Here is a 12,658-nt window from a genome sequence, read left to right as displayed (position 1 = left end):
TTTGTTAGAAATTAGAAACTTACATGGCAACAAGTCATGATGTGCATATTTGAGGCTATGGTTGCGTACTATTGTAGGTTGGCTTGAAATCAATTTAAAAAATCAGATTGTGAACACTTAGAGATTGTGGCAATGGTTATAGTTTAATGCTGGCAAATTACCATGTAAATTTTAGAAAATGAAATCCTTTGTGGAATTGAACTTGTATTGAATCACCATTGCAATGCATGTAGTTTGTCCACTCTTATAATGGCATCAAGTTACTATATGCATCTGAGGAATTTTAGCTTACTTACAATCCCGAAAATAAGAAATCATGATGTAGTTTCAAATCACCATGAAGATTTTAGAAAGTGAAGTCCCATATAGAATTGAAGTTGGATGGAATTATCATTGCGATGCATATTTTTTATTTTACGATTATAATGGCAGCAAGTTGCCATGTGCATTTCAGGGATTTCAATTTATTTACAATCCAAGAAATACTAAATTATGAAGTAGTTTTGTGAAATAAAGTTTGCATCTTAAATTGAATTTGCATTGCATCACCGATTTGCAATGAGTTCCAAAGTTTTTTGAAAATGTTTCTAGCTTTTTGTGGAATATGAGGTAGAGATTGTGTGGTCTTGTAGAGGTTCCATGATACAACCTTTTAGTAGTAGGTGCAAGAACTTTCTATTTATGTGCAATCGAGCTAGTTGCAGTGAAAGTTGTATATTGAATTGAACTTGCATTGATGTATTGTACTGCAGTAAAGAGTAATGAGGCTTGAATGGTGTTAATAATTACATGGTATGTGAACCATCAAGTAAAGTTATTTAGAAGAAATAAGGAAATAATAATAATAGTGCCACACCTCTAATTTTTAGGCCAAATTTGGAGTCTTATTATAATTGTTTATATGTGAATAGAAATTGGAAGTGCTGATGAACAACAGTGCTCTCCCTTTTGAAAGCTCTCCTGTAACCATCAATGTTGCCAGCCCCTCTCTTATTAATGGAATTGCTTCGCTCTTGGCTACCTCCCAACCTGAGGACTTCTCCTACTAGGTCTACAGCTAAGAGAGCATTGTTTGAGTTTCCTATGTCTGATGAGAAAAAGCCTTAGGTACTAAATGTGAAGGAAGAAACTTTTGAAGTGAATGTGTCTCTTGAAACATTGCCTTCTCTCCCTACTTTGCATGAGATCAAGAAAAAATCAACTTGTTCTTTCAATCCGACAATAAAGGTTACATGTGATGATGACAACCTTAGAGAAAAAGACACCTCCTCGCTCATTCCACATTCCACAAAGCGAAGCCGATTTACATGCATCGATGAAAAAGTAAATGAAGAGCAAAATGTTGCTATGTTTGGTGGATGTAGTAAGCTTGTCAAAACATATATGGAAGCAATAAAAGACACACCTTCAACTGCTTGTTTGTCTTGTGAAAGAATGGTTCTCAAATAATGGAGCGCTTATGTGAAGAGAAATGTGTTTGAATGGATAGTAAGTAGGAGAAATATCAAATTTATACATTCAAGGAAAAAGAAGAAAGAATCTCCAATGATAACAGAAACACAATAAAACAAAACTGTGTGCCTAAATACTTTGTGCCCTTGCAAATAGAACTAAATAAATCATTGGATTCAGCCGAGTCCCTCAATGACATAGGAGAACCACTAGTAGCTCCAAGAATTGTGTTCACACAAATAAGGAAACGACCCACAGTGGATAGCTTGGCATTAGAGGAAGCATTGTCAATGTAATAGTAGACACAAATAAAGTCTGACACACTTTGCCACGTTTTCTAGAAGAAGAAACTTTGATTGTCATCGGGATCAAGAAAAAACTAGACTACAAATCCACTTACACAATACGAAGAGTTTGTCCACACACATTCATGAAAGCTCTTAATGATCTCATTCAAACATATTTGTATATTGCCAACAATATCGCTATTAATAATGACTGATACGAGCATGTCCTCAAAGCAAACGCTCCAGATGAAAGTATTCCAATTATCTTGAATGATAGTGACAACACAATTGAGGAAAATGAAAATATTGAGATAGACACTCTGATCCATAATATTATAAGTGCGAACAAATTGTACACTTCGAGAGCAAAGGCAACATACATGGCCAATGCAAAAAATCAAAAACCCCTTAGCTCTTCCAGAACAGATACAGCGAGGAGTTGAATTTCCCAACACTTTACTTTGGTTGCCCTGGGATAGTCCATAACGTAAAGTTCACATACTTCAAAACTGCAAAATGAGAAATAATGCATAGATCTTTGAAATTCTCTCAGAGCATTACAAATTTGTTCTTCAAAATCAATGAAAGTGCTTATTCAATAAGTGATGCAATCTATATCTTTGCAATTGAGAAAAGGACTATCAAAAAATAAATTTGAATATGCCAAAGATGGAAGGAGAACACAAACATAGAGCACATCCTTAAATCAGGAATAGGGTACTGTGACTTCAAAAGCCTTAGAACACCCTCGGACTATGAAGAGAAGTTATGCAAAGAGGCTTTCACAATGATGGGGAAAATTAGACCCACCAACATTTTTTCACGTTCTCCTACACTCAGCGCCTTTGGGATCCTTTGGTGTTAACATTACAAACAACATACAATGCACAAAAAGATACAAACTCATAAACACAGTCAAATCTGGACATCAACCAATTAGTAAGAAAGAAGCCCACTTTGTGTACAAGGTTCTATGTCCACAAGCTCCAACACATGTTATCTCTACTTTTGAGAGAACCAATATTGATCAGAAATATTATTGCATATTTCTTCGTTACAGAATTCCAAAGTTGAGACAACCTACATGAGCATAGCATATTGTGGGTCAAAAATGCACCATTATATATTTCTGCTAACATGCAAGAAACAATAGCTTTCATACATAAACATATCACATGTGATAAAGATTTTCTAAATGAAAACATGAGAGAAATTCAAACACACATGCATACATCGACATGTATAAAAATAACTAAATAAACTTTGTCGCTTTCAATATCCCAAACAACCACTATATGAGACAATGATACTTAGACTTTTTGCAAGGGAAAGAAATAAATAAACCAAGAACTATACAAGAGAGTTACACCAGAACTTCACAAAATCAACATTCAATCACACATGTCCTTCAATGAATGGCTGACTCAGTTGCAAATGGATTTGCAAACGTACAAACTTTCAATAAAGTCACACATAACAAAACCAACATTATTTTTTGAAAGACATCCTAAAGACATTTTCAGTAACGCATTCAATAAAAGAATAATATACTTGTGGTAATAAAACATGGATGTACAATTCATTATGGACTTGTATGCAGCAACCACATACTATACATCTTATATAACAAAAATGGACAACACCATAATAGAAGCATTGAAACAAACAATGAAAACATGTTTGCAAGAAAGCTCCTCCACACAAGAACGAATATGCAAATATAGGCAATGCATTTCTTCACGCTCAACAAATGAGTGCCCAACTTGCATCCTTCATTGCTCTTTCATTAGCATTACATAGAACAACAAGAGATTTCCAATTTATTCACACAAATGAGAAACAAAAAAAGCTTTCATACTAAAAAGAAAAAAGAAGCTTCCAAACCTTCCAAATGATTCCACACAAATATCATGTGTTAATAATTGACCAATACATCAAAAGAAGACATATGGATAACCTATGCTTAGCAACATTTTCATCAGAATACAATCACACAAATGACACTTCCAAAAAAAAAAAGCAAAACAAAAAATCATTAGGTTCGTTAAGTTCAACTAATTCAAAGACCCTGATAATCGTGAGTAGTTGCTGCTGTAATGCCCCTTCAAGTATGACGAGAACCAAGAATTGACACTACATGGAACATGGCAGAAAGCATACTGTGCCAATCAATCAACTATAGAAGAAAACCATAGGAAATTCAACTCTCGGAGTGATCACGATGTCCAATATGAAGATTTAATACAACACAATGACAACAATGAACAAAACAACTCATGCTTTCGTGATCAAGACTAGACAAACAACGAAAATATCTATGACATTGGATGGGACATGCATTCCTTGCAAAAATAGCTGCCACAAGAGCACTTCACTGTGTGCATCCAAAAACAAATACTGCTTGTTAATTAAGAGTACTTCCACAAACTATGATCGTTGAACACAGAACAATGCCAACTCTTTGATGATTTGATGCTACGAAAGAAATTCGCCCAAACGACAAAAATTATTCGTTCCTCACAGGAGCAACGGGGATAGGCAAAGCTTATTGCCTCCTTCTCATTGTTCAAGGCCTATTGTAACACTACAATCAAACCATGCATAGCATAGACTACGACTTGCCAAAAGTTCTCATGCTTGCATATATAGGAAAAACATAATGCAATATTAACAGCACCACAATCCACTTCACACTAGACTTACCAACACATACAAAAAACTTGACATCTCTTTCTAAGGATAAGCTAGACACATTATCTTCCTTATATAAACAAGTCCAGCTCATTGTCTTCGATGAAATTTCTTTAGTATTCAAAAGAACACAACTTTGCAGACCTCCGAATGCATTCCTTGAAGAAAAATCACAACGATTACTTCGGAGGTGTTGATTTCATAACTTGCGGAGATTTTACTAAGCAAAGCCAATAAAGGACTGTTGTGTCCTTAAAATAAATGAAGAAGACTTGGAATGCAGGGCAAGTACATATTGGCATACAAAAATATGATGCTACAAACAACTATGAGACAAAATGATAAAACTTTTGTGCAAACACTAAATTGCTCTAGAAAATGCACACACACACAATTGCACATAGATTACATTAATCAAATTCCAGTACCACAAGAACACACTTTCCGCACCTCTTCTTCACTAACTCTGAAACAAATAGTCACAATCAAAATGTGCAACCATTATCAATAGGTACGAAAAGCACAACTTCAAAGCAATAGACCACTACTACTCTGAAACAAGAACACACTTTCCCGCACCTCTTCTTCACTAACTTTGAAACAAACAGTCACAATCAAAATGTACAACCATTATCAATAGGTACAAAGCACATCTTCAAAGCAATAGACCACTACTCTGAAACAATGCCAACAAATTCAAAACTACTACAAGACTGAAAAGCAACAAACAGCCTTCATGCACGAATAGAATTAAAAGAAGGCATGTTAATAGAGCTATGCTTTGATAATTTTAACTTGCAAGATGGATTGGTAAATGGTGCTGGTGGGATCTTCATGACAGCATCTACCTACATGAACAAAGACCTACTTTGGATACTATTTCCTCATAAGGACATTGGATTGCAAAAATGAAACACCAACTTACATGCTTTCAGTTGACACAATATTAAAAAAGAATGGACACCAATATTTAGAATCACAAAATAAATTCAAATGGGCCCATCTAAGACTAGCATCCTCACATGAGCACAATTTCCAATACAACCAATAACAGCAAGAACAATACGTAGAGCGCAAGGACTAACTTTAGATAGACTTGCATTCTCCCGAAAAGGAGTGTGCACCCATGGGCTATCATACACAACTCTATTAAGAGTCAAAGCTATTGACAACCTATACTTGCTTAATCCATTGAAACATGCAGTGATGTTAAAAGGGAGATAGAATGACTAAAACGACATCGCCCTAGAAAACAATAACACAAATAAGATCAAAGAACAAACACAGAGAAATTTTTCTACTAGTCTACTCATTAAACACAAGGTCCTTATCAAAATATGAGCTGGACATCAAAGAAACAACACACCTCATAAATTTAGACGTAATATGTTTACAAGAGACAAGAACTAAAAATCCAAAAGCCTACACTCCCTCCACTTTCTACACAATACCAAATTACTCTCACTTAGGGAGTTATACCCTTATAAAAAGAGATTGACCATTCAATAATTTTCATACATACAATGAACAAGGAATATAAATTATGAGGGTTGACATAACCAAACAGCTACACAATTTTCAACATCAATAGACCCTCATCTACAAAATACAATGTGTTTGTATCCTACCTTGCAATTCAAACATCGACTCGGCAACAACATTGACATGTACAATGAAACGCCGCAATCAATAAATCTGCAAAATATGCTACATTACTTTTGCTTCGAATTGGAGTTCAAAGAGCCAACAACGACATAAGACTCTCATTCGAATCACATATGGAGCAATATTTGTGACTGACACAACGAATCAGGGACTTCCTTCGCGTATTGGATTGACCACTTCATCACATACATACAACCATCGTAATAACACCAAAATTATTCTTCCAAATGCAAGGCCTTGGTGGTATTGCCACCTTGTTTAAAAAAGTTTTAGTAGAGGGTTGCCTTTCAAGCAATGCTAAAAAGTGAGGTGGGTGCAAGCCAGTGCAAGGCATCCCATTGGTAGTCTAAGGTGGTGTTGGCTACGAGCCTACTCACGTGACAGACGTGGTTCGCAAACCACATTGTGCCTATTAGGGCTGACGAGCAACCTGATTTTTCTGCTGGTCCCTAAGAGCTTGTTCACGCGGGAAGAGTGGTTTGCAACCCATCCTGTCCCTATCGGCAATTCGTTGCTGCTTAAGCCTCTCCTCTTGAGTGGGGCGAGCAAAAAAACCAGGTTCTCCCTCTAAGCGAACACAAATTGGTTTGCACAACCCTCCCTGCGCGTGAAGAGGCACTAAGCCCTGTGGGCGTAATTTTGAAATCTGGGTGGCATTGGGCGGATGCAGGCGAGTGAACAAGCTCTAAACCAGGTGGAGGTTAAATGGGACTAAAGGTAGAAAAAATATATTTTGGGAAAGACTAGAAGGTTCTTGGAGACCTAATTTCTGATTACTTGTTTTTCTTCTTCATCTTCATCTTCTTCTTAGTAGTGTTCTTGTTGTAGTGCAATACACTCTGTGTGGTATCATCTTCTTCATCTCTTCAGGTATATTTCTTCACCTCGTACATCAATCCTCACTTTGCTATCTCGCTTTAATCCTTTCTCATTTCGGAAGCTCTTCCCTTTTTCCTTCAGCTTGCTCCCTCTTTCCCCTCTTCGAACATGGCCGCATTGGCTGGTAGCATCTCTGCTCTCCGTAACTCCTCTTCTGCCTCCCCCCTTGCCACGGACACGCCTTCCCTCTCTTCGGACAGGAGCTTCCGCACTCTTTCCTTTGCCGCCTCCTTCTCCTCTGTCTCTTGGAAAGAAGGCAGCAAATCAACGTCCCGGAATGGCATTAGAAAACAGGCATTGCAGACGCGAGCCATGGCCAAGGAACTTTGCTTCAATACGGACGGCTCGACCATGAAGAGGCTGCAGGTACAGTCAAGACGTTGTTTTGAGCTGAAATTATGTTGTCCGCAGGGAAATTAAGGGAATTGGTAGCCGGCTTATTTACTTCTTACACGAGGGGCGGAGAAAGTTGTGTTAACCTCTACGGAAACCCTCGTTAGACGAGCGTTTGACGAATCTGTCTTTCATTACTTGATATTGGAGTATCACGCGTTGTGCTCTGTGACACATGTCTCATGCCTCATTTTTTCTCATCTCGCAAAGACTCTCTGTGTGCTGCATTTTGTTTTCGCGGTGGCAACTGTGGCGATGGGATAATATTCAGCCTCTGATCCCATCATTTGTCCGCACTTTTGTCTTTTCTCTCCTTTTTCTACCTTCTGTATTCTTTCGTTTGATTCCTGTAGGCAGGAGTAGATAAGCTAGCAGATTTAGTTGGCGTAACTCTTGGTCCCAAGGGGAGGAACGTGGTATTGGAGAGCAAATACGGCTCCCCTAAAATTGTGAACGATGGCGTGACGGTAGCAAAAGAGGTAATGCAGCTCCTGGCTTAAATTGACATTTTTCTTAAAATTTGCCTCCATGCGATTACTCATTTCTGACCAGCTGTCGTGTGCCTCAGGTTGAGCTGGAAGATCCTGTTGAAAACATTGGAGCAAAGTTGGTCAGACAAGCAGCTGCTAAGACAAATGATCTAGCCGGTGATGGGACAACCACCTCAGTGGTTCTTGCCCAAGGCCTCATTGCTGAGGGTGTTAAGGTAGCTATTTCTTGGCCCTGCAATTTTTTCTTTTTGGTGGAACTCCTATGTATGATGCTTTAAAGCTGATGTAAGAGAACTACTGTGGCTGTAGGTTGTTGCAGCAGGCGCAAATCCTATTCAGATCTCTAGAGGTATTGAGAAGACAGTGAAGTCTCTGGTGAATGAGTTGAAGGCCATGTCTAAGGAGGTATGCTGTTGATCAAGTGAGATTTTCGCAAATGAGTTCGGAGGTCCTTTGGTGTAGGTTTTTCATGTGTGGAGGTTCAGAGTGTAGTGTCGTTGCAGAGCTTTGACATTGGAGATTGTTTTCCAGGTTGAGGACAGTGAGTTGGCTGATGTTGCTGCTGTTAGTGCTGGAAACAATTATGAAATTGGGAACATGATTGCAGAAGCCTTGAGTAAAGTTGGTCGTAAAGGTGTTGTCACACTTGAAGAAGGGAAAAGTGCAGAAAACAATTTATGTGTTGTAGAGGGTATGCAATTTGATCGTGGCTACATCTCTCCATATTTCGTAACTGACAATGAGAAGATGGCAGTGGAGTATACTACTTGCAAGGTTTGTTATTGTACATGGCTTCATGCTTTCTCATTGTCCTCGTTTTTTGTAATTTTTAAAGTCTCACCGCCTGTGTCTAGTCGCCGCAGATGCTTATATTTTTCTTCTCAGCTGCTGCTGCTGCTCTCTCTCTCTCTCTCTCTCTCTCTCTCCAAAAAAAAAAAACTGTTATCGTGGATCAGGATGAATCTAATCAAGGATGTGAACAATTTCGAGAGCCAGGGCTTGTTGTCTGTTTAAGTTTTTGTGGAGTCTCCCCTTGCAGACCAATTTGGCATCCTTTTTTCTTTTCCAAAGAAATTTTCGGCATCCTATTTAGTTGAACCAACTGGGAAAATTGTCCGGCTTCATGGGGTTGACATTTTGTAGTTGATGCTGTTTGTCACAGCTCCTTTTAGTGGATAAAAAAATCACAACTGCTCGAGACATGATTGGTATTCTCGAAGATGCAATTCGTGGTGCATATCCGCTTCTCATCATTGCGGAAGATATTGAACAAGAGGCCCTTGCCACTCTGGTTGTGAACAAGTTGCGAGGCTCTCTGAAGGTTGCAGCATTGAAAGCTCCTGGTTTTGGAGAGCGAAAGAGTCAGTATCTTGATGATATTGCCATCTTGACTGGAGGTAAAGACGGTCCATAATTTTCTATTGCTTAAGAATACAGACTCCATATTGAAATTTTTCGTATAACATGCAACTTCATAGCTGCTTATACTTGGGCATTGATGACGACATAATAGTTGCTTTGCTTGCTGAGTATGTCTTCCTTGTGTTTTTCAAATAAATTTGTTCCTTCTTTTTTCTTCTCTTTTGCTTTCTCTTTTATTTTTTGTGTAGATTTTTGGACTTTAGAACAACAAAAAATCTAAATTTGTATGATTGGATATATTCTAATGTTACAAAGGTATAACTTTATAATGATACTTGTGTTTACTGAACTGAGATGGCAGGTACTGTTGTCAGAGATGAACTTGGACTTTCATTAGACAAGGTGGGGAGTGAGGTGTTGGGAACTGCTGCCAAGGTTGTGCTCACAAAGGAAACCACCACGATAGTGGGAGATGGGACTACACAAGATGCTGTTAATAAACGAGTTGCTCAAATCAAGAGTTTGCTAGAGGTTGTTACCTTTTGCAAAATTGATCTCTTTCTTCTAATCATTAACTTGTAATGAGGTTTTTTCTTATGTCTGGTTGCTGTCTTGAACTTTTACACATTAATACGATGTATACACTCACATGTATGTGGTATATATATGTGCGCGCACATGCATGAACAGATATAGATAGATAGAGGTTTAGGTACATGCTTGTATGGATGTACCTACCCACGTGCTTGCATGCTTGATTGGAGTGAGCAAGGGAAGCATGTATACTGTCGCATATGCTATATATCCGTATGTGTGTTTGCATGCATGCATAGATAGAGGCGTAAATATATGTTTGTGTGTATGGATGCACCTATACATATGCATGCTTGCACAGGAGGGAGGGGGGGGGGGGATTTAAAGTCCAAATATAGCTAAAATAGTTCACAGGACCTATCAGCTGATAGGTCAATAAGTCTGCCATCATAGTACTTCTCCATAGGGAGGCGAGATGGTGGGACCGGCCGATGTTGTGATTCTTGCCATAGTCTTATAATCTTGGTAAAGCTAGCTCCTAGGTCTTTGCTTTGTTTTGTCATCATGTATCAAGTACTCTTTGTTTTGTGCGCATGTTTCACAATCTCTTGTGCCCTCAGGCTGGAACTTGCTATTGTTCAGTATCTGCATTGGCATGTGCCTTTTCTCTTTCCTCTCATAGAGGGTCTTGAAATATTCTGACTGTATTTTTTCTTATAGCCTCCATTGTTCGAGTCTTGACATCTTCTTGAGAGGATTGCCTATAATAGTGTTGCACTCTATTTTGCTATGTCAAAGGGGCTCGCATAATTTGTTAATGAACTTTATCTACATGCTATCATATTGAAGACATAGGAAGCATGTCCACTCATTCTAACAGTCGATTTGAACTTGTTAATTTCCTGGTTGGACAGACAGCTGAGCAGGATTATGAGAAAGAGAAGCTCAATGAAAGAATTGCCAAGCTCTCTGGAGGAGTGGCCATCGTTCAGGTACTGTGGAACTTGTACGTAAAATAGCACTAGTTCAGTTACCAGTAGCTAGATTTTTGTCTTATGGCATTGTTTAATATGGTTGGTAGTCATTAAACTTATCACAGAAGATTCAATGTGACTTTGGCAAGTACTTGACTCGCATGAACTTGTTGAACAGGTTGGTGCTCAAACAGAGACTGAGTTGAAGGAGAAGAAATTAAGAGTGGAGGATGCATTAAATGCGACCAAGGTTAGCCTCTAAGTCGCCTAAAAGTATGCCCCTGCAATTTTCAGCATTAGTATAAACAAGTGTGGGCTTGCAGTTGTCTGTTCCAGCCCTCATGTAAAAATCTTCTCCTCATTTGTGTGCTAAATAGATGAATGCCCGAGCTTATAAAAGCTGAAACTTGTTTCAGGCTGCTGTTGAAGAAGGTATCGTTATAGGTGGGGGATGTACACTTCTTAGACTAGCTGCGAAGGTGGATGCAATAAAAGCGACACTTGAAAATCATGAGCAACAGGTCTGTGATAGGTTTTTCTGCATCCTATGTTACATTGGGAAACAATTTTTTTTGTTAGGGCTTATGTATTTGGAAAGAAAACAAGGTTCACCAGGTATTTCCCCTTGCAGGTTGGTGCAGATATTGTAAAAAGAGCTTTGAGCTATCCTGTCAAATTGATTGTAAAGAATGCTGGGGTCAATGGCAGTGTGGTAGTGGAGAAAATATTATCTAATGATGATGCTAGAATTGGCTATAATGCTGCGACTGGAATCTATGAGGACCTCATGGCCGCTGGAATTATTGACCCTACAAAGGTTGGTGGTCTGGTTTTGTGGTGCCTTTAGCTATAGTAATTAAAGTGGACTACTTTCATATCAGGAGGGAGCGATTTTTGTAACATTTACCTTCATTGAAGCAGGTGATAAGGTGTTGTCTGGAACATGCTGGCTCTGTCGCAAAAACTTTTCTCACATCTGATGCCGTGGTGGTTGATATCAAAGAACCTGAAGCTGCTCCTGTTAGCAATCCAATGGATAACTCTGGTAGGTGAAAATGTTGGAAAACCTACATGTATAGAATTCTTTCTTTTCTGTTTCTACTAAATGTGGTTCAGTTGACATGGAATGTATCTATGGCATATGCTTACTCATATTCTTTTTGTATGATGATTGTCAATTGTTTGACATTGCATCAGATGGGCTAACCTCTGGATCGCCTTTTACAGGTTATGGCTACTAAGCTTGGCGTAGTCTTACGTGCTTTCCAGACAACGCTGCTCTGGCCCTCATGCCAAGATTTTTGTAATATAGTACTTAATGCGGGAGATACTTCTCAAGTCTGTTGAGTTCATATGAAGGCAACGATAGTAAAATTTCTGAGGGTAAGGCTAACCTTTGGGGCTCTGATTACACACAGATCTTAATCGATCGGGGAGTTTTCAATTGATTTGATATTTAGCTGTTTACAAGTAATTCACACTTGTATTGCAGAAAAATGTATCAACATTTGATGAGATTTGAGAATAGAACTATCATAAGAGGGTATGCTTAACAACCAGTCATCCTCTAGGGCTTTGGACTACATTTCAAGGTATTGAGACTGCCTGCGAAATATGCAACGAGTAAAGAAATATTAAGCGCATACGAGCTTGCTGGTGCTTTTCACGCGCTAGAACATCAATCCATCATCATCTACTAGATTACTACTGCTCCTGCGGCTGTTGCAGCGTTCATCTGAGAAACTCTCCCTCCGAGATTGATTCAGTGACTGATGTGCTAAGGGGGTCCAGCATTTGCAAGGCACCTCCAATCCTGTTTCCATTGCCATAGAGATAAAGGAGGATGTGGTCTGATATCAGGAAAGAATGAGCAGCTGCTACTGTGAAAACGAATTGGTGGCAGCAGCGAACGAGATGGGCTAAGGAGGGC

The 12,658-nt window shown here is 38.8% G+C and overlaps 1 protein-coding gene across 2 annotated transcripts; it reads left to right on the top strand.

Moving 5' to 3' along the window:
• Positions 1-6,850: 6,850 nt before the first annotated feature.
• On the top strand, positions 6,851-12,324 carry LOC147887727 (ruBisCO large subunit-binding protein subunit beta, chloroplastic). 2 transcript variants are annotated; one of them, XM_087393933.1, is made up of 14 exons: positions 6,851-6,965; positions 7,056-7,340; positions 7,721-7,846; positions 7,936-8,073; positions 8,168-8,263; positions 8,390-8,632; positions 9,021-9,255; positions 9,582-9,751; positions 10,669-10,746; positions 10,907-10,978; positions 11,145-11,249; positions 11,360-11,545; positions 11,650-11,773; positions 11,956-12,324. In XM_087393933.1, exons 2-14 carry the CDS (start codon positions 7,083-7,085, stop codon positions 11,967-11,969), a joined length of 1,845 nt encoding a protein of 614 aa, XP_087250059.1. In that variant the 5' UTR covers positions 6,851-6,965; positions 7,056-7,082; the 3' UTR covers positions 11,970-12,324. The 2 variants fall into 2 exon arrangements, with proteins under 2 accessions (XP_087250059.1, XP_087250060.1); XM_087393934.1 differs by lacking the exon at positions 6,851-6,965 and having other exon boundaries at positions 6,972-7,340.
• Positions 12,325-12,658: the final 334 nt, after the last annotated feature.

This window comes from Dipteris shenzhenensis, chromosome 22 (genome assembly GCF_047967505.1).
Source record: "Dipteris shenzhenensis isolate YYH24624 ecotype China chromosome 22, Dip_SZ_1.0, whole genome shotgun sequence".
Taxonomy (NCBI): domain Eukaryota; kingdom Viridiplantae; phylum Streptophyta; class Polypodiopsida; order Gleicheniales; family Dipteridaceae; genus Dipteris; species Dipteris shenzhenensis.
The sequence above is the reverse complement of the archived record's forward strand: the minus strand, read 5'-3'. Positions and strand labels throughout refer to the sequence as shown.

What these genes read in the sequence shown, in the direction of transcription:
- LOC147887727 (XM_087393933.1), top strand. Translation starts at nt 7,083, where the DNA reads ATGGCCGCATTGGCTGGTAGCATCTCTGCTCTCCGTAACTCCTCTTCT. An exon ending in GCGTGACGGTAGCAAAAGAG is followed by an intron (nt 7,847 to 7,935) that starts GTAATGCAGCTC and finishes CGTGTGCCTCAG; the next exon opens with GTTGAGCTGGAAGATCCTGT. An exon ending in TTGAAAATCATGAGCAACAG is followed by an intron (nt 11,250 to 11,359) that starts GTCTGTGATAGG and finishes TTCCCCTTGCAG; the next exon opens with GTTGGTGCAGATATTGTAAA.